Consider the following 24,080-nt stretch of genomic DNA (forward strand, 5'->3'; position numbering starts at 1 on the left):
CTCCGGCGGAGCGGCGGGAGGGCGGCCCCGCCTGCGGGGCAGAGCAGGAAGGGCGCGTCGTCCCGCGGAGGTGCCCGGTAGCGGGGGGGCTGGGGGGAGCGTGGGGTGTCCTCTCCGGGGTAGGGGGCCGCCAGACCCGGGCAGCTACCGGTGCTCGCTGCGTCCTCGTAAGGCCCGGCGCTCGGTGCTCGTCCGGCCGGCAGCGGCTCTGTCGGGCTCCCGCCTCTGGCCCCGCAGCCCTTCTCCATCCCCCGCCGTGCCCTGACCCCGCGCTGCTCTCCGGGCAGGGGCCCCAGCTCCAGCGCCTGCTCCGCCGCCCGCCCAGCATCTCTTCAGCGACCCGGCTGAGATCGAGGACTTGCGCGGGAACCTGCTCGCTTGGTACGACAAATGCAAGCGGGACCTTCCCTGGAGGACACTGGTAAGGGGAGGTACCGGGAGGTACTGGGAGGCAGGGCTGCCGTAGCGGGAACCAGTCCCTCTGCCTTAAGGGGGTGTTGCTGAGGTGACCGCGGTGTCTTTCCCTACGCGACGGATCCCTAGCTGCATGGAAGTGGAAGACGGTGTTGGAAAGGGGAGCGTGCTCCCAGCTAGTCCTGGCCGTTCCGTGGTGGGCGGTCTGTAGTCCGCCCGTAGGTACGAAGAGTAAAACAGGGCATGAGGGTGAAACCACACTTCTCGAACGTAGCCTCCAACCAGGAGTACTTTTCTCTGGTAAATTTAGTCTAGTTGTCTTTTAAACCTGTTTTGTTCCTGCCTCTGTGGTACCCTGTAGCAGAGAGCGCTGCGTGGAAAAGCTTTTCCGTGTATTTGCTTTAAGCCTGCCGAGCGTTTTTATTGGAGCTCCTACCTGCTCTGTGCTCAGCCTGGCAATGAGCGGCGAGGCGGTGATTGGGGTGCTGGGGGTGGGCATCAGTCTGTCTGAACCGTGCTGGGAACTGCATGGCCCTTCTGTGGGATTTACGTCTGCCTGCGACTGCTTCCCGTGCAGAGGGGCTTGGGTCTGGGACAGCTCCTCTGGTGGGATCTTTGAACTTCTAAGGTGAATCCTCGCTGTGGGAGATGTGTGACATCCCTTGTGCTTCGTCAGGGGGAAGGTGCTTTGGCTGTCACTTGATTAACTCAAACTCAGAGCTTCTGAACGTTTAGGGGAAATATTTTTTTTGCAGATTCCTACACAGTGTTCAAAACACACCACAAGCGGTATTATTTTATATGCAGGTCCCCTCAGTGGTGGGGTCCTGTGTCACCTTCCTTCTTATAGTCCGTCTTCTTCCCTTTTCAGGCAGCAGCTGAGATGGATGCCGACAGACGGGCGTACGCAGGTGAGGAGCAGGGACTGCACCCTGGTGTGTGTGGGGTGCCCCGCTGCATGTTGCCCCCTGACACGGATGTGCAATATGGCCTCGTGAGGAAACGTGGCTTCAGTTGCCATCCTTGGAACAAGCTGCCTGGAGTAGCCGTGAGAGCCACTGACCCCCCCCTTGCAAGGCACTGGGGTGGTCAGAGAGCTCACTTTGGGCCTGAGGGAGCTCCTGTGGGGCAGCATGTGGGGCAGGTGAGGGGTAGGAAGGGGTCCCATGGGTTGGATGCTGGTGCAGTGCTTGTACCCAGTGTTAACGTGGCCACGGCATGGGGTGTGGGTGGTGTCGGTGCCTCTGCTCTGATCCCTACCCTGCTTCCTGCAGTGTGGGTGTCTGAGATCATGCTCCAGCAGACGCAGGTGGCTACAGTGATCGACTACTACAACCGCTGGATGCAGGTGACTGTTCCTTACAGAGTCCTGTGCCCACAGGCTGCTCCTTTTGGAGACCTTGTCCGCTGCTCTGTGGCAGATCCCCAGCTGCAGAGCACAGCTCTGCTTGTCCCTGACTTGTCCCCTTCCCTCTGTACCACAGAAGTGGCCGACGCTGCAGGCTCTGGCGCAGGCATCCCTGGAGGTGAGCGTTGCTGGGACCGGGTGCTCTCCCTGCCCTCGTGGCTCTTCATCTAACACCGTGCCGTGTCTCTTGGAGCAGGAGGTGAACGAGCTGTGGGCTGGACTTGGCTACTACTCGAGAGGGAAGCGTCTTCAGGAGGCAGCAAGGAAGGTGCCCTCATGCTGGGGCATGGGAGGCATTTCCAAAACCTTCTGCGGCCCGTGGGTTGGTGCTGGCTCACCTCTGCCCTGCATCGCTGGGGCTGTGTGCTGCTGGCACAAGGCTACAGAGGCTGGGATCCCATCTTACCATGGGTAAGATGAGTTGCATGCACACGCCCCGGCTGCTCCCCTGACCTCGGTCCCCTCTTTGCCAGGTGGTGTCCGAGCTGGCCGGCCAGATGCCCAGGACGGCTGAAGACCTACAGAAGCTGCTGCCAGGGGTGGGCCGATACACGGCAGGAGCCATTGCGTCCATCTCGTACGGGCAGGTGAGAGCTGGGCATCAGTGAACATGTCTCCCCTCTCTGCCACCCAGCCCCACTCCTGGCAGGGTCCTGCTGGCAGGTCTCACAAGCCAGGAGCTCCCCAGGGCTGTTCTTGGCTCTGGCTCTCCCCTGCTTTGCGGTGCATCTTACCCCCCATCCAGCTTGGTCTGTGGGTCAACCTCGTGTGTATCCCCCCTCCGTCCTGGGAGGAGCCCAGCTCCCTGCCTTGCCGGCAGCACGGGCACCTCCTGGCGCAGTAACCTCAGCTCCTGGTCCCAGGCTACCGGCGTTGTGGATGGGAACGTCATCCGGGTCCTGTGCCGCCTGCGGTGCATCGGTGCCGACTCCAGCAGCCCGGCCGTCGTCAACCGGCTCTGGTAAGGGGAATGCTCCGTCCCCACTCCTGAGCTGCAGCGATCGTGGCTGTGCTTGTTGGTGGCTGAGGGCAGGACCATTTGGGAGCTATGGGGAGCTGAGCCTGCAAAGGGAGAGAGGCGTGGGGTGCAGGAGCTCGTGGGAAGCTGGTGCTGCTGGGAGCGGTGGAGAAAGGAGCTTATCTAGGAGCATCCCCCCTCAGAGGCAGGAGGCAGGCAAAGGTCCTGGGGCCCTCTCCTTGCAGAACCCTGTGCCGCTCACTGCTGTTTCTCCCAGGGACATGGCCAATGCCCTGGTAGACAGGAGCCGCCCAGGGGATTTTAACCAAGCCCTGATGGAGCTGGGGGCAACTGTGTGTGTGCCCAAGGCCCCGCTGTGCGGGGAGTGCCCCGTGAAGCAGCACTGCCGAGCACGGAGCAGGGTAAGTACGATGCCAAAGTCTGGCCCTGAGAGGTTGCCATGTGTGGGGACAAGGTGGGTTGGTGGATGAGCCTGTCCTCATTCCTGTCCCCCCTTGCAGGTGGAGAAGGAGCTGGCCTTCGCCTCTCAGAAGCTGTTTGGAAAACCCACCCCAGTGCCTGATGTTGAGGACTGTGGTAAGTGTGTGGGGAGATCCCTGTTGTAGCTCTGGGTCTGGACCCTATGGCAACTGTTATGTGGGTGTTTGCAGGTGTTGGGGGCTGTCCCCTGTGCCCCCCAGCCGTGGAGCCATGGGACAGCAGCCTGGGGGTGACCAACTTCCCCCGGAAAGCAGCGAAGAAGCAGCTGCGGGCAGTGCGAACGGCCACATGTGTGCTGGAGCGGAGGGGCTGCCGTGGGGCCCCAGAGTACCTCATCGTGCAGAGACCCAGCTCGGGTAATGGGGCTGGGTGGGAGGGGGGTGAAGGCACCACGCGGCCCTTTCCCACCTGCACAAGGGACAGAGCAGCCTGGGAGAGGGATGCACCGGTGATGCACTTGCTGTTGCGGTGAGGAAAGGAGGCCTTCGGGGCTGTGATGCGGCTCACTGTCCCCGTATGTGCCCCTTGCCAGCTCACATCCCTGTCATGCCCCCTCCCCAGGTCTCCTGGCTGGGCTCTGGGAGTTCCCAAGTCTCACGCTGGCTCAGGATCTGCAGGAGGAGAAGCAGAGGGAGGCACTGGCAGATCACCTCCATGCCTGGACAGGGCAGCCAGTGGCAGCCAGAAGCCTGCGGCTCATCGGAGAGGTGAGCCTGGAGCCAGACGGATGCAGTGTGAGCCCCCCGTGCTCAGCCATGGGGGACATAGCATGGGGGGAAAAGGGTCCTCCTTCCCTGCTGTCACTCCTCCCAAGCCTTTCCCCACTCCTCAGAGCCCTGGCAGACTCAGTGCACTTGTAGGGCAACGGAGCAGTGCATCCCCTGCTGCCTGCCAGCTGCCCTTTTCATATGCCTACCCATCTCTTCACAGGTCATCCACATCTTCTCTCACATCCACCAGACATATGTAGTCTATTCCCTGCCCCTGGACAGGGATGTGACGCTGGACCCTGCCTTGTCCCCATCCCGCTGGGTGACGGAGGAGGAGTTCCATGCCTCAGCTGTGTCCACAGCCATGAAGAAGGTACTGAGGGGCACCTGGGCCTTTCCTCTCTTCCCTGTGTCTTCCTGGGAGAGCCTCTGGCATCCCCCCAACCTCTGCAGGCTGTCCTGGCTCCAGGACCTGGCTGCTGTTCAGCTTTGGGCTCTCTTGTCCTTCCTTCAGGTGCTGAAAGCACATGAGAAGCAGCGCGGGAAGGAGAGCAGCCCTGGCAAGGTGAGCATCGCTGGAGGGTGTATGGGGAGCCCAGGAGCTGCTCCCTTTTGCTGTGGGCCAGCCTCTGGTGTGTGGTGCTGGAGCCCCCCTGGAGTTTGGGGTCAGGCCAAGGAACATCCCCAGCCTGGGGCAGGGCTGCGTCTGGGGGATGTGCCTGGCTGGCATTGTCCCTGGATGTCCCCAGTACCAGGGGCCCCTTGCTCCAGAGGGGATTCCTGGAGGCTGTGGGGGCCCTTGGGCTTCAGCTTAGCCCTGCTGCGTGTCTCCTGCAGGGCTCCAAGCGGAAACGGGGGGCAAAAACACAGGGAGCAGGCAGCACCTGCCCTGGCACACAGCTCTCCCTCCGCGCCTTCCTCCAGGCACAGACTGCCCCATGATGGCACCTTCCATGCATGAGACCACCAGAGACTCATGCTGTGGTGAGTCCCGCCCATGGTGTGGGGATGGTGTCCCCCATACTGCTGAGTCCAGTACATGGCCCTATAATGGTCTCCCACTCCTTGCAGCATCCACTGGCTTCCCCAGCTCCCCCGTGGGAGTTGCACCTTGACATGGCCTGGAGCCAGGCTTGCCCTCCCTCCTTGGCTGGAGCCCTCCTGGGGTTATTCAGCCCCGTACAGCCACTGCTCCAGCATCGTGGACTCATGGCAGCAGGGGTTTCTCTCCAGCAGCAGGAAGGCTGCGGCCACATCACTCCCACAGCCCTGTACCTGGCTGCCCACCTGTACCTCGTCCACCAGCCGGCAATTGTGGATGCTGGTGTACTCTTCCCAGCCTCCCATAGCCCTTTTTATACACTTGTTTTTACTGAACCTGAGCCACGGGCTTTCTAATAATAAATCTAAAGCATGTGCAGTTTTTAAAGTGGCTTTCTGCCTCTGTTGGACTGTGCTAAGCTTGGGGTGTTGGGCAGCCTGTGGTCCAGTGTGAGGATGGCTGGCAGGATCCCTACATCTGGGCTGGAAACAGCAGGGGTTTCTTTGTTGATGCACTCATGAACCCCTCAGCTGAGCATTAACTGCCGGTGACCCCAAATAATGCACCCAGAGCGCATCTCCTGCAAGGGCAGGCATCAGCCCCCGGGGCTGCGCAGCTCCTGCCTGTGGGCTGCTCCTCTGTGGGGCTGAGCAGGCGTTCCCTGGGCTCTTTGTAGGGTTTTATCCCCCTTTTTTACCTTTTCCATCAGGCTGTTCCTCACTGTGTTCATGCTGCGGCTTTCCCTAACTGTGATGTGCAGCAGAAGCCTTGCAAAGGCACAAGCCCAGGGGCTGGCAGGGGCGAGGGCCGGTCCTGGGGTGTGTGCAAGGGGCATGTGGCTTCAGTTTAGGGACTGCAGGACTGGAGATCAGCCTGCCTTGAGGGGCAGAAAGGGCCCTTTCATCCTTGCCTGGCACTCAGCACATCTTAAATGGGAGGAGAAAAAAAACAAAGCAGCGCTTGCAAGTTAATTTTTTAATTGCAAGGAGCAAGAGGCCATCACTTGCCCCACACCGGGGCTAGCCATGCTCTGGGTGGTAACTGTTGACAAGTGGCCGTGTCCATGGCCCCCGGGTTATCCACTCCCCGCTGACAGCCCCTCATCCCCCTACGTCTGGGGGTGTTACTGTGCCTGCGGTGTCCTTGGCCATGCTGCAGGCACAAATCTCATTAAATTAAGATACAACTAAGGTAGAAAGTTCTGCACATGAGGTCAGTAAATCACTGGGAATCCAGGGAGGGGGAGAAAACACCTTCCACCCTGGGGGATGCTCAGAGCCCGCTGGACTTGGCCTTGAGCAACTTGCTCCCACACTGAGTTGGCTCTGGGTTGACCTGGAGACATCCCTTGGTCCCTGCCCACCTGGGTCATGCTGCAGGCACCCGCTGGTATCTCTACAGCCACCTATTGCCTTAGCATTGGACCGGAGAGGATGGGGAGCTGAGGGAGGAGGATTGCAGCATTGCCACTACTGCTGCTGGTCCATATAGACCTGCACAGCCTTCCACAGTGCCTGTATATTGCCTTCCCCGAAGCCTGGCGCTCCCCGCCGGTCAATGAGCTCCAAGAAGAAGGTCTCCTCGGAGAAGATGGGATGGGTGAAGATCTGCATCAAATACTCCTGGGAAGGGCCCTCTGCGGCATCAGTGCCCGGCCGGCCCTTGTCCCCAGGTGCTGTGGTGTCCAGCAGGATGCCGAGCTCTGCCAGCCTGTGGGGGTCCTGCCCGGCCACCCGGATCTCCTCCGCTTTGCCCCCCTGGCTGTAATAGGTGGCAGGGGGTGTGAAGAACCGTGCACCCCGCTGCTGCAAAGCCCTGGTCGTGGTGACAATATCGGTGGTGCGGAGGCCGACGTGCTGGATCCCAGCCCCGCCGTGCTGCTCTAGGAAGGTGTCGACTTGGTTGGTGCCGTCCTTCGAGAGGGACTCGGCGAGGATGAGCTTGCAGCCGTGTGGCGGGGCGCCCTGGGCGCTCTGCAGAGCAAGGAGCAGCATGCCCACCCCCTGCCCCCCGAGCACATACCCCTCGGCTGGCCTCTCCTGCGGGTTCAGCAAGAAACGGCGGAAGCCGAAGCAGTGCTGGTACCAGTCCAGAGCCGCCCGGGTACCGCCCCGTGGGCAGACGTATGTGATGTGGTCGAAATGGGTGATCTTGATCCCGTCCCCCGTGGCCGAGGGGGCTCTTTGAATGGGCTGGAAGCCAGGCAGGAAGGGTCCCCGGTAGCGGGATCGGTCCAGAAGTGTATGGCTGATGTTGCCCACGATGGAGCTTGCCACCCCGTAGGTGACGGAGCCGCCGTCATCCCTCACCTCGGTGGGGGGCACCGGCAGGGAGCACCCCCGGCTCTGCAGCCGCTTGCAGAGCCCTGGCACGTCGTCCACCTCAAAGCAGACATTGGAGGCTGTGCCCAAGGTGGGCTGGGGGTCCACATCGTAGAGGAAATCACGGGAGGAGGCGTCGGCAGGTCCCGGCACCAGGCGCTCGTTGACGAGGAAGATGGCGGATCCCCGTCGCAAGGCCAGCTGCCGGACCCGGGGCGTCTCCCGCATGGCCACCGGCTGGAAGCAAAAGGTGCTGGCCAGGTCCTGGGCCCAGCCCTTCCTGTAGGGCATGTGGAGGGAGATGAAGCAGGGGCGGCTCAGCAAGGCTGCCATGGCTGGGCAGGCTGCGGGGAGGACGCACGGGGTCAGGGGGGGCTTGCTGGGCGCAGGAAGGAGCCATTCCCCCACCTTGCACAGAGCCCGAGTGCATTTGCACGCACAGATGCACGTGCGTGTAAAGCCGCACCCCTTAAATTTGTGTCTTTTAAATAAATGGGTCTCACAGGCCAATATGCGTTGTGCAAGGGCACCCACCTTTGGGACCAGCTGCAAAGAGCTGCCCAAGGAGGCTGAGCTGTCCCGCCACCCCTTCGCTACGCTGCCCTGCCCCACGCCTGTGCCTGGGATTGCAGAGGAGGAAAGCCCTTAGCCTTGGCTGCAGCCCAGCGGGTCCCCTCTGGACCCGTGTGTCCCTCAAGGGTGCCGCAGAGAGGTTAGTGGGGAATCCGGGTGAGGGAAGCGTGCTGCGTGTGTAAGCAAGACTTTGGGGACAAGGGTTGCGGGGGAGGGAAATGTCCTGTACCAGCAACCGGGAACACGGAGGTTGGACTGGTAAACATGGAGCGACACACTGGTTACAGCTAAAAGGCTCCTGTGCTGCCCCAGCGCTTGTCAGCGGTGTCCCACAAGCGGCCGGGGGGAGCAGCGGGGTGACGGCAGGCTGGTGTGCCCTTCCCCTCCCCAGCAAGGACAGCGTGGAGCTACCTGGGGCAGTGACCTTGCCCTAGGGGCACAGAGGGCGAAACAGGAGGGACGCTGCGGGAAAAGTGACCTCCCTCCCCACCCAAATACCCGTCACACTGAAGGGAGAAAAAAGCTCTGTCCAAAACCGCGCTCCGCATCGCCTCTCGAGAGCATCCCACTGAGGTTTCCCGACCCCACGCCACGCACCAGCTGCCCTGGCCGGACCCCACAGCGGTGCGCTTAATATTTCCATTTTAATATGAAGCAGGGCGCCTGCTTAAATATTTCCTTCCACCTGCCCCCGGAGAAGGGCTGTGCACCGAGCTCCCCCTGCGCCGGCAGGCACAGGGCTCTGCCAGCCTTGGGGGGGGGGCGGACGGGGGGGCAGGCTGCGCTGCAACCGGGCACCCCTGCCTGCCAACGGGGGAGCAGGGGACCCCGCAGTGCCCCGTTAGGACCCTCAGCTGCTCCACACCAGCCCGGGGAAGGGAGATCCTTTCCGGAGCCCCTGCCCCAGCGAGCACATGGGCAGGGGACAGCCCTCCCTGCCTCCCCCCGCGGCGCTCCACCATCGGTCCGCCATCACCGTCGGTCCGGCCCTGCTCCCACCCCCTCCCCGTCACCCCCCCGTCCCGCCACCCACCCCCTGCACCCACGGGGGGGGGCCTGCAGGGCCCTCGGCTCGCCCTCGGCCTGCGGCTCACCGGGGTCAAGGCTGCAGGCGAAGGGGATGCCGGGGCAGGGGCCGGCCCCGGAGAGGCGGTTCAGTTCGCTCCTCCCCGGCACGCAACACGACATGGCGGGACAGGGAAAAGGGGTTGGCGATGCCAGGGAGGCTGCAAGGCAACCTGCCCGGCCACCGGGAAGCTCTCCCTGGCGGGAGGAATTGGTGGGAGCCATCCTGGGCAAGGACAGGGCCGGCACACGCGGCGTGGGGCAGTGCCGGTGCGGCGTGGGAGCTGCCGGGGCAGCTTTAAAGCCGGGGACGCGTGGCTGCCAAACGCTGCGGGCGCCGAAAGTTTCTCTCGACCCCGGGGGTGCCGGGCTGTGTTTGCGGAACGAAAAGCTGCCCACGCTGGTCGCCGCGGGCACCGCTCGGGGATGAGCAGAGGGAGAAGAGGAACCGGCTGCCGGGCGGTGGCTGGGGGTCCCCTGCCACCCGTGATGAAATGGCTGGTGTCTGTGCTGGGTCATTCCCTGCCAGCCCAAATCCCTTTGGGGCAGGGCATGCAGCGGGGTGTACGTGCCCGTGCTGGGTGCTTCACAGTTCCCCGGGGTACCTGGCGGGGTTTTGGGGGGAGCAGCCTGCAGATGGCGGGGGGGACACAGCTCTGTGGGGGGTCTGGCGTTGGTCACGGCGTGGGTCTGCTCCAGGCTGACCCTGTGCAGCTGCGCCTGCTCCCCGATCCCAACCCACGGCCCCACATCCTCACTGACATCCCTGAGCCCCTCCAGCAGCGATCCCCTCCCTCCCTGCTGCTCGTGGGTGTTTTTGGACGAGTCCCCCCCTTCTTTGTGTGTCCGGGACTGTGTCGCTGCCCCCATTGTGTCTGTGTCTGCTGCCCTTCCCTGCCTTATCATGTTTTTGTACAGAGCCCAGGTACGATAAACTGCTCAAATATTTGCGGAGATGTCCGTGTGTGGCCAAAGCGGTGAGCTCCTCTTGTTTGGTTGGGGTGGTGTGTTGGAATCCACCGGCGCTGTGATTTCCCAAGGGAACACGGGCTCCTCATGCCACCACAGCACCCCCAGCACGGGGCCGGGCAGGAGGCGCAGGGCTGGACACTGGGGGCTTGCTCTGGGGCCAAGCGTGGCCCAAGAGCAGCCGTGGCACCATGTGGCAGGACAGCACGGCCTTTGGGGTGGCACCTCGCAGGGCAGGGAGCTCTGGCACCCCAGGGGTGTGGAGCAGGTACCCATCTACCCATCTTTTTGGTTGCAGGGTGGCAGAGGCTGCCCTGGTGGCTCCCCCAGTACCTTGTGCATGGATGGCACTTTTTGATGTCACCCCACGGTCCTGCAACCCTTTGGTGCAAGCGGTTTCCTTGGCAATGCCCCTGACCCTCCTGTGCCCGTGGGGTATCTTCGAGCGTCTGTGCCCGCCTTTCCCCCGCAGCACCGCCTGGCACCCTCTGTACCAACCCAGCACCAGGCACTGCTTTGCCCCAGCATGGCTCTGGCTGGGCTGCGGCAGCAGGACCCCGAAGCCGCGTGGCACCGAGGGGGACAGTGCCTGCCTTGTTGCCGTCCCCTGAGGCAGGCGGTGGTGGCCGGGGAGCAGTCCCGCTGCTCCAGCCAGGCTCTTCTCCTCCCTCCTGGGCGGGGAGAGTGGACAGGAGATAAAAGGGAGACCAGGGCCAGCTGGGCATTGCCGAGAGCTGCTGGGGCTGGGAGTGAGGTCTGGCCAGAGGACAGCAGTGAGGAGAAGTGCGGTATTGAGGGCTCGTTCTCGCGGGGGAGAGGGCTGGGGGTTGGGGGTACATCCATCCTGACCAGACCCTGCACCCCCCTGCTCCCTCCCCACCTCCCTGGATCATCCCCCCCAGCCCCATGTCCTCCCCTGACCATTAAATATGCTACATCCCAGAGGGACAGGGTGTATCATGGGGTGGGCAGGGTTTGGGGGCTGGGGCAGGAAGGGACTTCAGGCAGATATTGGGGGCAGGGGGGTTAAAGGCTCTGTGTGCCCCTCAAGCACTTCATGGGGCATTGAGGACTCTCAAGGTGACCTGAAGGTGAAACCATCCCTGTCCCAGTGACTCCCCACTGGTGGCCGAGACGATGGGGGCTGCATCCCTGCCCATCTCTGGGGCAAAGACAGACCCCCAGGTGGGGCTGGGTTGGTTTTTGAGTCAGGGAGGTGGAGAAGGCCCATGGGGGGGCAGGACCTTCATCCCCCCGATGTGCAGAGCGGATGCCTCAGCACCGGGGGAGACCGGCGCACCGGGTTGTGGCAGTGGGTGCCCACAAAAGCTGGCGGCGAAGGTGCTGTGCTTGTCAGGAGCTGGGCACCCCAATCCCCTCACCTCATCCCCTTTTCTTCACCCACCCCCCCCCGGCACGAGGGTCCCGGCTCCCAGTGCCGTGCTGGGACCAGTCCAACACTGCTCACCAGTCTTTGTTTGTCTGCCCCAGCGGGGGGTGCAGAGAGGCGGTTTGGGGGCTGGGAGGACCCCGTTGGGTCAAGCCCCAGGGCAGAAGGGAGGCAGAGGCCAGTGGTGGGGGATCAACGCCCTGTTTCCCCCCACCAGGGCCAGGGGTCCGGGATGGGGCTGCTGGTGCTGGCCCTGGCTGCCTGGCTGGGGCTGGGGCCGGCCTTGGCCTCTGAGGGGGTGGCCAACAGTAGCCGGCTCTGCCAGGAAGCGCCGGCATGGAGCGTCAACGGCTTGAGCCCCATGGCAGGGGCAGAAGGGCAGGTGACGGTGGTGGCCCTGCTGAAGGCCAGCTGACACTTCTGCCTGCAGCAGGCCCACAGGTGAGCCCTGCTCTCCCTACCCCAAACCTGGCCCTGCCATCTTGGGGAACGGCATGGCGGTCCCCCAACCCGGCACCCCCCCCCCCAGCACCTCCTTCTCTGCAGCCTCGGGGGCCTGCAGGAGAGACTGGCCCGGCAGGGCACGGTCGACGTCCGCTACATGATTGTCAACGAAAAGGCGCCGCTCTCCCGCGCCATGTTCAGGGAGCTGGAGCGCCAGGCCCCGCCGGGCGTCCCCGTCTTCCAGCCGGAGCCGGAGGAGCCCGACATCTGGCAGGTCCTGGGGGGTGACAAGGACGACTTCCTCATCTACGACCGGTGAGTGTCCCCCATCACAGCTGAGGCTTTCCTGGGGGGTTATGGAGCATTTGGTGGGCTTCCAAAAGCTCCCCCATGGCTGGTCTGGGGTGCCCCTGCCTCGAGCCGGGCCATGGCTTCTCCCCGCAGGTGCGGCCGCCTGGCTTTCCACATCCAGCTGCCCTACAGTTTCCTCCACTTCCCCTACGTGGAGTCGGCCATCCGCTTCACCCACAGCAAGGACTTCTGCGGCAACTGCTCCTTCTACCCCAATGCCACCCAGGAGGTACGGAGCAGGGATGCTGACTGGAGCCAGGCTTCCTTCTCTCCTCTGGGATTGCACATCAGGAAAAAACCAACCTTATCTTCACGTCAGGGACAGGCTCCGAGTTGGCAGCCGCCCTTGGCCGTGGTTGAGAGGGAAGGTGACGAAAGGTCTGGAATAAGGGCAGTGAAATAGATCAGAGCTTTCAGGCTGAGAAGGAACAGAGTAAAGGGGTCATAGCCCAGGTCTGGAAAAGCTAACCAGGGTTGCTGGCTGTTCTGCTATAAGAAAGGGGCAGGTGGTGGACCCAGAGGTGGCAAGCTCAGAGCAAAGAAAAGGATGTAGCTCTGGGCTCAGCCGGCAATTAGTCACTTCCTAGAAGAAAAATCCATTTAGAAATATCAAATGCAAAGTCCCTTTCCTGTCTCAGGAACTCCCCGTACCACAGACAGCTTGAGCCAAGGGATGTAGGTACAGAGGCTTGTGCTCTATGTGGTCCAGTCTCTCCTGTCCTCCCTGTGCACTAGGTCAAGGCTGGAGAGCCTTTGCTCTAACCCACACAGCTTTGTGTATGATGGATGCTGGTCTGCTTTCATCCCAGCGCACAGGCATTCTCCCAGGCTCACTGCGGGGCTCTGTGTGCATTCACATACTGCACCAGTCCTTGTGTTGTTACTTTCCTCAGGCTAACAGTACCATGGAGGTCCCTGTAACCCCGAGCCCGCTACCCGAACAAGAGGGGAAGGAGTCAGAGACCCCCATCCACCAGCACAACCCCCTCCATCCTCACCACCACCACGAGGTCAGCAGTGAGAGAGCCACAGACCCGAGTGGGGACCACGAACCTGCCACCCGCACTCACCACCACCACAGAGACCACAGCCAGCCCCATCACGAGGGGAAGAAGCAGAAGGAGGGAAATGAGCACTAAGCCAGGCTGGGCAGCCTCGCGGAACCCAGTAGTGTGCAGACCACGTCAACTTGCTTCCCAGAGGCACAGAAGGACTTGCTTTGTGCTGCTGGTCACCAGCAGCGTTGGAATAACAACCCCCTCCAGCATTCCCCACGTGGGTTGTACTCCCACGATGTGACCAGGGATGAAAATCCCCCTCAGACTCCCCGAGGTGCTGCATTTTCAGCCCCAGGGCTCAGTTCTGAGCCTTCCTCTACCACTGCCTGCCTTTCTGTGCTCAATGAAGCCTGCCGTGCAAACCGGGAGGTCCCTGGTCACTGCTGGCTGACACTGCATGGAGCAGCAGAGCAGGGGTGGAGGGGCCAGAACTGGGATGGGAGCAGCACTACCGGCACGGTCTGCCCATCCTGGCACCCCTGGGTGTCCTGGCACCCCTGGGTGTCCTGGCTGGGGAGTGAGGGGAGGGACAGTGTGTGCCCCGCAGGATGTAATCCCAGGGGATGGGGGCACTAGGAACGGTGGGAGGTTGCAGCTCCCCATGGTCTAAACCCTGTACCCCCATAGCTGTCACATCCTGGGGACCCTCCAGGCCTTGCACACGGGTATGTGCAGTGGTGATGGGTGGCCGCAAGATGGTGGCCTTGTCCCCTCTTGGAGACCTAGGGGCTGTATCCAGGGCCCACAGCCCTGGGAGGAAGGGGGTGAGGATCCTGGGGTCTCTCCTGGGGGAGAAGCAAGATGGGAGGGCGATGCGGGTATCCAGAGTACGAATAAAACCTCTGTGAAGCGAACCCTGCTCAGTCTGGCCTCTGGTGGGGCCCCTTCCCCAGAGAGGGTGGGAGGCTCACTCAGCGCCAGGCTGGCCATGGGCTTTTCTCTGGGCACAGGGACTTGGGGCTGGATGTGGACCCCGTGAAGCAGCAGCCCGTGGTGATTTGCATTCCCCTGTGCAGAAGCCTGGAGGTAAAGGGATTGAAGACCGAAGAGACCCCATCTCTTCATACCTTACCTCCTGCCAGGGTGTGAACCCAGGGCTTAGTCCCCCCCCAGGGCAGGTCATTAACCCTACACTGTCAGGAGGAAGTTTGGCATGGCACCTCGATCTCTGGCTTGTAGGTGTGATGTTGGGGTGCCTGCCCTGAGCGTTCCAGGGTCAAAGTTCCTACATGCAGTCCAAAGTCATCTTGGGCATCTTGTCCCCAGTGCCCAGACCAGTCCCCATTGCGTGCATATTGTGGAGCTCCCAGCCCTCAAGCAGTCAGGTGCTGCATCCCTGGCAGGCAGTCATGCCTGCCTGCACCCTGGGCAGCCCCCATGCCTGTCTCAGCCCCTTCACTCCAGCTCCGTCCATCATCCCACACAGCCCCACTCAACGCCTCCCCTAAATTCTCCATCTCCTCTCTGGGCCCTGCAACCTGAGTGGGGAGCAAAGAGATGTTTTTTTCTGCTCAGCGTTATGCAGTGCCATGCGTGGTGCATGTCCTGCTGACGATGCTCTGAGCTGAATTTCTGCACCCCTCTACCCTGTCTCTGTGGGGGGATGCTCTGCCCAGGCTGAAGAGGAGCTGTTTCTCGTGGGGATGAGGACAACGGGATCAGGTGGGTCTTTCTCACCAGCCTGGGGGAGTCAGCTAGGCTCTCCCATGGGGTGCTGGCTGAGACCCTGCTCCCCTTCCTCCATCTCTTTTGCTCCCTCCCCCCTCCTCCTCCTCCCCCTTCCTCTTCTACCTGCTCCCAGCAGCCCACAAGGGCACCTCTGTCTGCTGCTCCTGCCATCAATATTGAGGTTATCTTTTTCTTCTGGCAGCTGCTGTAATTGAAACAAAGCAGGCCGGGCCTCACGGGCTCCACTCCTCTCGCTCATTTTGCCGGTGCTGCTGAGACAACTAATTCATCTTATCGATGCGTGGTTGGCCTCTTTTCCAACAGATCCAGGCAGAGCCGTCTCCCCACCACGGCTGATGGGAGCAGTCTGTGTCCCTGCAGCGTGCTGCTGGGTGCTCCTCTGACCCAGCCTCTAGTCCTCAGCTGGGTGTTGGCCACCAGCAGGAGATGCCAGGGGAGCCAGCAAGGGGGAAGATGTGCAGACTGGAAGGATGCTGATGGCTTTTATCTCTTTCTTTTGCCTTCTGATGCTTCCTCAGCCCTTTTGTTAAATTCCACATCCTTTCCTTGCACAGGTCCTAAAGGTGTCCCTGGCAAGGAGGTGACAGGTGATGAGTGGGGCATACAGGGATTTGCATTCCCTTGCTGATGACCGAATCTGCAATTAGCAGTGGCAGATAGAGGGATCACGTCTGGTGCTGGGTGGTTAGTCCAGCAGCACTGTGCTGCACTGCTACCATTTGGTTATCTCCCAGCAGATGAATTTCCAGCCCTGAAGGCTTGGGTTGGTATTTTGCTTTGGTTAGAGAAATTGAGGCAGGGGAAAGACCTGTGACACTTATTTGGGTGAAGTTCTACATGTCTGAGTAATGGCAAGGGTTTAGGGTGAAGCCGATGCTACTCCATATATTATTGCCCAAAGGCCTGGAGGGTTTGGGGGTGCTGTGCTTGGGGCCCCCGTGGCATCGCTCCCTCCTGAAAGGTGCCAGAGACCTGGAGCTCTGCAAAACCTGTGTTGGTGTCTGCACTCCTGCAGCGTTCAGGGAGATCTTTGCTCCTAGTGGGGTGGAGGAGAGGTGTTTTGGAGGCTCTTCACACTGCTGACGTCTCAGGGGGTGATGCTGTTAGTGGGAGTCAGAGACCCCCAAGGAGTGCTCAGATGTCAGGGGGGCTCGCTCAACAGGGGAGGGTCCAGAGCAAGAAACTGGGGCTGACTTCAGGTCCTGGCAGTGCTGCGCCCTGGTACCCTGGTGTCTGTGGCTGTGCCACCACCCCGGAGGAGGACAGATCCCGGTCCCACATCACATGCAGCCTTGGCCCTGTGTGCTGCTCCTGCCGAGGGCCAGGCAGATCCTCTCGGGAGAGGGGGAACAGCCAGTCCTAATGTCAACAGAGGCCTCTTGTGCAGCAATGCTGTGTCAAGAAGAGGAATGGGTCCCTCCTCCTCCGCCCATTCATCTGGCAGCCAGGGCTGGCATGCCGCCAAGCCAGGCTGCTTTGGAAACATTTCATTGAGGAGGCAGCTGAGCCTAGGAAAACAGAATGAAAATATACAGAGAGATCACTGTTGTTAGGCAAAATAAACGTAGGCGGCTGCATTTCTGTCCCCCAAGTCCAGCCCAGCCGGGCCCCTCTTGCTTCTATGGGGTGAGGGTGAATACTGCTGCCTGGGGATGGCAGCCATGTATCTCCATCTTGGGTTAGGAGCTGGGGAACGAGGGCTGGAGAGATCATCCCCAGCTTTGGCCAACTTGCTGATGTCCCTGGTGAGTAGGTCCAGAGTCATCTCGGTGTAGCATCGGCCAAGGAGATGGGACAGAGCAGAGGAACAGCCACAGAAATGAGCCAGCCCCAGTGACTTGTGTCCCCTGTGTGGCCACCAGTGCTGGAGGCTGGTGAAGAGGGAGCTGAAGAAGTGCATCAGATACTGGCCTTGTTCATTCCCATCTCCCTCCCCAGCATCAATCATGGGTCCTGGCTAGGCATGAGGCCACCAGCGGAACAGAGCCCAGTCTCTGGGTTTTCAAAGCCCAGTTGCTTGGCATGGCCCATGTTTCATCTGCTGGCAGAGGGAGAGCAGAGTCACCCCAAAGCGGTTCCCAGGGACAGAGGGTGGAGGCACCTCTCTGACTTTCGAGCAAAGGTGCATTTAACAGGTTCACCTCTCCCGTTGTTTCCCCCATATCCTCTCTCCTCCCTTCAAAGGCCTCCAAGTCTCTCCCTGGTCATTTGCTGACCTGCAAGAGACCCATCCCACCTCTTTCCCTCCCTCCTGGTGGGTCCAGAGTGGTTTGGGGGAGGCAGAGCTGGAGCCCCAGCCCCATGGGATATCAAGGCTCTCACCTCTGCACAGATGCTCTCAGTGCCAGCTTTGAGTGGCTTCACCTCCTCTCTTTGTCCACCCAGCATGGACTGGCTGTCGCTGTGCAAGAACAAAACAGCTGTTTCTCTGTGCTGCTGGTTTCTAGCCACTACCTTTACTCTCTGTCAATGGACGATGGCATGGAGGCAACAGTTTGCTTCTGTTATTTATGGTTTTGGTCTGAGGGTTGAAAGGAGCCCAGTGTGAGCAGACAAAGCCCAACCAGCACCTCAGGAGAGACACATCTCACCAGCCCAACACACATGGATTTGCAGGATGGCGCAGATGCCCAAGGCTGAGACTGGATCCTGTGCTGGTCCACGCATTCACAGGAGCTTTGCTAAAATTCTGGCTCCCCTCCTCTTGCCCTCCCACCAGGAAAGCAGCTAGCAAGCTACTCCTTTTTCGCTGCCATGTGAGGGGAGATTTGCCGTGTCTCTCTCCACCTGTGTCTCCTCAAGACAAGCTGGGTATGACGCTTGGTTTCCAGCCAAACCACGATGCAGCACCGAGCTGCCACGTCCTGCTCTTGCACTGGGTGGCTTCAAGTGGCGCAGCCTCGTGCCGGGACTGCCGGCACCTCTGCTGATGCTTTGCTGACGTCTGCTGCCGGCTCCTGCGCACAGAGCGATGTGTGAGGACAGGCTGTCGTGGAGGGGAGCTGGGATGGGTGGGCTGTTAAAGGGAAGGTCGGCGCGGTGCAACCTCCCCTCGTCCCACTGTGTCCTGACTGCCCAATGCCGACGGCAGCACTGGGATCTGGCCTCACGAATGGGTCCCCGCCTGGGCTCTCTGCACCGCAGGGAGCTGAGATTTGTGAGCATCCTTCACGAGGAGTATACCTGACCTCCTTGTAAAGGAGCTGAGGGAAGGGGACAAACCCATGGAGCAGCCTCTGAGAGAGAGCACTGCAATGCCTACCAAAAAGACACAAAGCCTGACCTGGGGGTGGGCAGCTCCACAGCTACTGTGAGGGCCATGATAAAACTATAAGACAAAAGCTGAGTTAATGGTATTCGTTGGTTTTTACTATGGAAGAGGTCCCAGGCTGGAGGCTTTTATTTCCACGTGGATGTGCCTGTGGAAATAACTTTGGAATCAATTGTTGAAATGGATGGTAAGGAATGACCCAGCCCAAGATGCTCCAGGTGTCTGAGTCTGGCTCCTGAAACCTGCTGCTGGCAGCGCCCTGGGCCCACGGCAGATGTGACAGTGGTGGACCTAGCGGTGCCTGAGGGACTGCAGCTGGCAAAATGGTGCAGACCACTGTAAAGACCAGCAGGACCAGGCACGAGGAGAAATATTATAAACTGGGCTGAAATTATTTGGCTTTTGTCAGAGCTGTTTTTTTATCAGTTCCTCCCCCCCTTGCCACCCAGCCAATCAGCATGCAGTAATAAAGCCACACAGCCAACTAGCAGCCAATGATGTGGCCAACCAGCCAATCAGCCCTGTGAGACTATAGCTTCCCAGCCAATCAGCCACGCAGCATTGTAACCTGCCAGCCAATCAGCCATGGGGCATTGTAACCTCCCAGCCAATCAGCTGTGCTCACTGCAGGTGGCGCGAGGCCGCGGCAGGCGGGTCTGCCCACGCTGCGGGAGCCTCTCCCGGCCGGGCCGGCAGCCGGTGCCCAAGTTTTGTGCCTTCTTCTCCCTTGTGCCACCATTAATTACGCTCCGTCACTAAGGTTCTGTAGCTTCTCTTTGAGTCTGAATTTGCCCGGCTTTCAGCCTCTTCTGCATTATTTTTTAGCTCGCAGAATCTGTATGTTATCTTCTCCTCCTTACGGATCTTCTTTTTTTCCTGAAAAAGTGAAGTTGGTTCAGTGTGTTGTTTCCCACCTGTTTAATTTCTCCCTCCTGCCCTAGAAGACCATTCCCCGCCCCCAATTATTTACGTTTTAATTACCATTTGCAAAGTGTGTTAAATGTGGAGCGTAAAAGGTTGGGACAACGCAAAGGGGTTATGGTGTGATCTACCCTTGGTCCTCTGCCCAGGGAAGGGGAGCAGGAGCGATGAGCCCCTGCCCTGGCCTGACTCCGACTTCCCACCCGGCTGGACCCTGCGACCCGCTTGTGTCTCCGAAGCCAGGGCAGACCTGATGCTAAAGGCTGACAGGAGGATTGTTTACGTCTCGCTTTTTGCCACCATATTCTTGTATCCTGCAAAATGATTCCCCGGTTATTTTAGCATCTCTAATTAAGGGGAGGGAGCTTCAGCAGCTGAGAGGGGGGCGATCGGCTGGGGGGCTGCTTTCTGCTGAGCTCAGCTCCGCGGCAGCCAGGCCGGCCAGGATGGATGCCGCTCTCCGGTACAGGGCTCAGTAACTTTCTGGAGCACTCTGTGCTTTTAGACTCCGTGCCGAGGAGGCGACCGTTTCTCCTGGAAGCCGAGGGCCTTTGCCCAGCAGCTCCTCCATGCTTAATTGCTGGCCTGCACAGCAAATGTGTTTGCTGGAAGAGTGCAGAAATCTCTGTGGCAAGGCTCAGCACTTTGCTAATCTTATGGGGGCCAGGGAAGGCAGCCTTGGCAAGCCAGAGATGTAATGTGTGTGTGGGAGAGAGGGAACAACAGCTCCTGACAGCCATAACTCTCTGGTTGGGTACGAGGGGGAGTCTGGGTCTGCCCGATCCCAGCCTGACACCTGGTGCCTGAGCACCTCGCTCCATTTTTCTCCCTTCCTCGCTGCTGCCCCAGACCATCTCCTTGTTCCTTCTGCTCCTGGGTGCCTCCTCTCCAGACATTCGACAGAGCTTCCCGACCTCCACCCTGCCCCACAGACCCCATCCCTGCAGTAGGGCTTGCCGGCTCCCCCTGCTCACTGCCCCCCAGCCTCCTACTGAGGTCCTCCAGGACCCCCAGCCCTGCCAGGTCCAAACTCCTGGTGCCTGCGGTGCATGGCAGGCAGAGGTGATGTGTCACGGGGTGCCCTGGGGAGGGCATGGTATGGTGCTGGGTGCAGGCATCCTTGATCCTGGATCAAGGATGGCCTGAGGTTTTTCTGGGGGATTGCTGTCCCCCTTGGCAGTAGGTGAAGGGCAGAGAAGCTGCAACACCCTGATCATCTCCTGCTTTAAACTTACGCATCCCTGAGCAGATACATGGACATACAGGCAAGCAGAGCTGTTCCTGTGTCCAAGTGAGGGTGAGAGCAGCCATCCTGTACCTGATCTTTGAATTCAGCCTGTGCTTGGAGAGGGGAGATGGAGTACAGAGACAATTACAGTCGCACTTGAAGGAGGTCCCTGAGATTGTCAGTTCTGGAAAGTTTCATAAAATAACTGGCTGGCTAGCAAAAAGCAACTTCATTAGAGTCCCTGCTGAAAGAGGAGCACAGCAATAACTCAGTGCTAATGAGTCGGTGGAGAATCCACAGGGGATTTGAGCAGTTTGATGGCAAAAAGCTCCAGCTCAAGCTTATGCTTTGTCAGAGACCTTACTAGGCACTGGAGAATCTAAAAATAGTGCTCAACTCCACGGGCAACCAAACCAAGGTATTCCTCCTCTTACTTGCAAGGCCAAATATTTCATAAGACAATGCTCTCTGTCTCTTCCTGGAGAGACATTGGCTCCACAGGGTTGCTAAGGAATAACTGTCCTGGGCAATAGATCCCTCTGCTCCCGAGTGCATTAAGGCAGGGGAGCTGCAGGCTGCGTTACTCCCGGTGTCCTTTCCCTCCTGCCTCTGCTCTGAACAGCACCAGCAACATGGGAAAGGCAGAAACAGCCACACTTCCAACCAGTGCCTAGGGCTGGCGGCTGTAGCAGGGAGCTTGGCTGCTGCTAAGCCCAGCTTCGGCTGCTTCAGAGCAGCAGATCCTCTGGGTGGCCAGAGCAGAGCTTGGTGGCTGCCTGCACTCTGCTGTCTAGCTCCTTTCCCATCGTTAGTTGGCCATAAAGCTTCTGCGGCTCTTGTATATCTTCATCTGTCATCAGAGGACTTCCTTGGTGCTCACTGGGTCTTGCAAAGCTCTGCTGTCATCTCTGCAAGGCTCAGCCGGCGTTAGCCATGTTAGCGAAGGCACAACAGTGACTTTTCAGAGTCAAAGCAATGTTAAAGAGGCACGGGAGCATCCAAGAGAGGGGAAGATGCCCAGGGAAAGGCAGTCTTTCTGCTGAGGATGCAGTTTGGGCATGACGGGGAGGGAGGAGAGCAGCTATATGAGGGTGTGCAGGTGGGAGCAGCCAAGGAGGTGGCATGCCCGTGGGCTGAGATGTGGCACCTAGCAGCACTTACCTTGTCTGCCACAAAACAAAGCACAGGGGCCAGGAAAGCCACAGAGGGCATCTCAGCAGCATCCTTTTCCTCCCTCTTTTTTAGGGCTTTTGAATTTACTTTCTAGCAAGAGGAAAGCAGATTTCTTGCCCCACAGCACCTGCAACTTAAAGCTGGACGTCTGACTGAGCTGGCACCCAAAGAATTTCCCATGATATTCCATTGCACGGCTGCCTAACTGCAGTGTAGAGCCATGGGAGCTTCAGCCCCTTTGGTCAGTACATTTTCTAGCCAGGGACTCAAAATAAAATGCTTTCTGGGGCCAGCAGGAAAAATCAGCACTTTATGAATAACACCACTGCTCAGGCCAGAAGGGCTGGAATGGGTGGGTTGCAGCATGGGCAGACCCCGACCAAACAGCCTCCAAGCCAGGAGGGGAGCCGGGGCTGCCAGTGGTAGAGGCTCAGCAAATGGCCGGGCTCAGGAAAGCATGCAGTGAATTATTGATGTACCTGGTTCCAGGCTCTGAATGAGCAGCATCAGGGGCTGGGCGGGAGGCTGACATTTTGCATCCTTCCCCGGGGAGAAGAGGTCTGTCCGTGTTCTCTGGGAGGAGGAGAGCTCCCCCCTTGCGAAATTCAAGGCAGTAATGAAAGGCACAGGGAGAGACGGGGAGGAATGGGGAGCAACAAATGTTCAGATGAAGAGGGAGAAGAAAAATAGATTGATTTGTCTTTGAAATAACATGCTAACCCCCCAGAGATAGGCTGGCCAGCCACTGCACCGACCTTGCTTTGATTTGAGTCTGGATTATATGTTTTATGCAGTGAAAAGTCACCTCATTGGGAATGAATAACATCCCTGCTCGGGCTGAAGTCTAAAATCCTCTTTATTGGCACCGTCTGGGGACGACATAAGTAAGGACACTCAAGGTTGTCACTAGGTGAGCTCTGCGGAGACTGGTGACAGAGGGACTGGACAAGCTGGGGTGCTGTGTCCGAGCTCTCATGCAGGCTCACCCCCTGCCTGAGCAGACCCGGTGGCTGCGGGGAGACACGGGTGCCAGCAGAAACTCCCGGACAGTCGAGCTGCTCTAAGACCGGAGCCCGCAGCCTCCATCATCGGAAGAGCTTAAGATCCTGCTGGACTGGTCTCTGCCAGCAAGGCCTGCTCTACCTTGGGGCAGGAGGGTGCTTTGGGATGGCCCCCCGAGGTCCCTCTGTACAGCCAGGGAAGGGCAGAGGTGGACGAAGCCCTTCTGGTCCCCCCAGGTCCTGCCGCCACTACGGCGAGCAGAGGTCATGGGCAAAATGCTGTGCTCGCAAGTGCTCCCTGTCGCAACAATCCCTTACGGAGAGCGAAATGCCCTTCGGGGTTAAAGAAATGGGGATGTGATTCCTGAGGAAAATGTAAACAAATCTGTGTGTAGCTGCTGCCCGAGGCCAGGCCCTGCTGCCGGTTAGCACTGATTATCTTGAACAAGACCAGAGGCAGCAAGGAACACCTCAGCCTTCAAGGGAAACCTTTTCCTGACCTTCATCGATTAGCATGTGGCTTATTCTCTAAAATGGAGATCTCTCGTTGCAGTAGCTCTGCCTGCTTTCCCTACCTGCCTGAGATCTGATTCCTTCCCTCCGAGTCCTGTGAAGGAGATCTTGGGCTTGGAGGTACCTTGTGGCGTAGCAGAGGTGCATAATTATTTTCTGTTCCCTAATTGCATCGCCCTGTTATTCCAGGAAATGTACTCTTGCTCTGTCAGTAAGAGTAAATAGGAGATCTCTGCAACAAGGGAGTAACCGGTAATGGTCTAGATGTGACTGAACTGCAGATAGAAAGGAATTGGTCTTAGATTCTCAAAGCACTGAGAATAACAGCAAGAAAACTGACCTCTGAGATCTGCAAGCTCTGCTCTTCCTCAGAGGTTTGTCACTTAAAATTAGACAGGACAAAAGAATGGGAATGTATTTCTGGGGTAAAGCCTGGGATGGTGTCCCGCTGGACACAGCAGCAAAACGACCAGCCCCGGCAGGGCAGCAGCCCTCTCCCCCGCAGCCCGGCGCTGTGCTGGTCCCAGGGATGCTGCTGTCACCCTCTGCTGAAGCGGAGGCTGGCGAGGAGTCAGCTCCCTGGATTTTGGGGCGCCGCCTCAGAGGCAATGTGTGCAGAAGGACCTCGCTTTAATGCAACCCCACCTAAGAGCAGAGCAGAGCTCCCTGGGAGTCAGCGCTGCCTTCATCCCCTCTCCCAAAGGCCGAGTGCGCCACAGGACCTGGTATTTTCTCTGCACCCACAGAGGCTGCAGCGATGTGTGGGATGAGCACCTTTACCACAGGGCTTTAAAAGAAAAAGCAAACCCTGATGCCCACTGAAGGGTAGGGCGCTGCTGTCTGCTCTGCTACCCGGTGTAAACCCCAAGGTGATGTGCGGGCTAGGTTGGGCGCTACATTTGTGGGTTAGGCTGGGCGTCGAGACCGGGGGCCGCAGGGCTTGCACAGGAGCGGGCCCCGGTTCCCGCCGGACACCTCCGGGGGAGCGGAGCCGTGTCCGGCCCCGCCGGGCCCCTCTGCAGCCCCTGACTCAGCACAAGCTCCTTGCGCTCGCCTGCCCTCGACACCCCCTCGCCCCCC

At 59.7% G+C, this 24,080-nt stretch overlaps 4 protein-coding genes across 6 annotated transcripts in view; 3 read left to right on the forward strand and 1 right to left on the reverse strand.

Moving 5' to 3' along the window:
- MUTYH (mutY homolog) overlaps positions 1–5,113 on the forward strand; it is a 6,071-nt gene extending 958 nt beyond the window's left edge. Inside the window, exons 1-16 of one of the 3 annotated variants that reach the window (XM_010582460.1) lie at positions 50–70; positions 288–421; positions 1,286–1,325; positions 1,689–1,762; positions 1,899–1,940; positions 2,019–2,090; positions 2,296–2,409; positions 2,686–2,783; positions 3,058–3,202; positions 3,302–3,377; positions 3,452–3,637; positions 3,843–3,988; positions 4,212–4,364; positions 4,506–4,556; positions 4,829–4,975; positions 5,063–5,113. In XM_010582460.1, the coding sequence (XP_010580762.1) occupies positions 1,298–1,325; positions 1,689–1,762; positions 1,899–1,940; positions 2,019–2,090; positions 2,296–2,409; positions 2,686–2,783; positions 3,058–3,202; positions 3,302–3,377; positions 3,452–3,637; positions 3,843–3,988; positions 4,212–4,364; positions 4,506–4,556; positions 4,829–4,933 (1,290 nt within the window). In that variant the 5' untranslated portion in view covers positions 50–70; positions 288–421; positions 1,286–1,297 and the 3' untranslated portion in view covers positions 4,934–4,975; positions 5,063–5,113. Of the gene's footprint in view, positions 1–49; positions 71–287; positions 422–1,285; positions 1,326–1,375; positions 1,559–1,688; positions 1,763–1,898; positions 1,941–2,018; positions 2,091–2,295; positions 2,410–2,685; positions 2,784–3,057; positions 3,203–3,301; positions 3,378–3,451; positions 3,638–3,842; positions 3,989–4,211; positions 4,365–4,505; positions 4,557–4,828; positions 4,976–5,062 lie in introns of those variants that run through there. The other 2 variants (XM_010582459.1, XM_010582458.1) reach the window with 2 other exon arrangements.
- Positions 5,114–6,459: 1,346 nt separating this feature from the next.
- HPDL (4-hydroxyphenylpyruvate dioxygenase-like) lies at positions 6,460–7,687 on the reverse strand. Its single transcript, XM_010582467.1, has one exon. It carries the CDS (start codon positions 7,685–7,687, stop codon positions 6,503–6,505), a length of 1,185 nt encoding a protein of 394 aa, XP_010580769.1. The 3' UTR covers positions 6,460–6,502.
- Positions 7,688–11,583: 3,896 nt separating this feature from the next.
- LOC104841202 (selenoprotein Pb-like) lies at positions 11,584–13,285 on the forward strand. Its single transcript, XM_010582719.1, is given in 4 exon segments — positions 11,584–11,792; positions 11,898–12,110; positions 12,240–12,375; positions 13,040–13,285. Coding segments are annotated over 4 exon segments (804 nt in total).
- A 1,562-nt stretch (positions 13,286–14,847) lies between these two features.
- ZSWIM5 (zinc finger, SWIM-type containing 5) overlaps positions 14,848–24,080 on the forward strand; it is a 112,455-nt gene continuing 103,222 nt past the window's right edge. Inside the window, exon 1 of the mRNA XM_010582720.1 lies at positions 14,848–14,866. Within this exon, the coding sequence (XP_010581022.1) occupies positions 14,848–14,866 (19 nt within the window). The remainder of the gene's footprint in view (positions 14,867–24,080) is intronic.

This window comes from Haliaeetus leucocephalus, unplaced genomic scaffold (genome assembly GCF_000737465.1).
Source record: "Haliaeetus leucocephalus isolate CR32 unplaced genomic scaffold, Haliaeetus_leucocephalus-4.0 Scaffold848, whole genome shotgun sequence".
NCBI lineage: Eukaryota > Metazoa > Chordata > Aves > Accipitriformes > Accipitridae > Haliaeetus > Haliaeetus leucocephalus.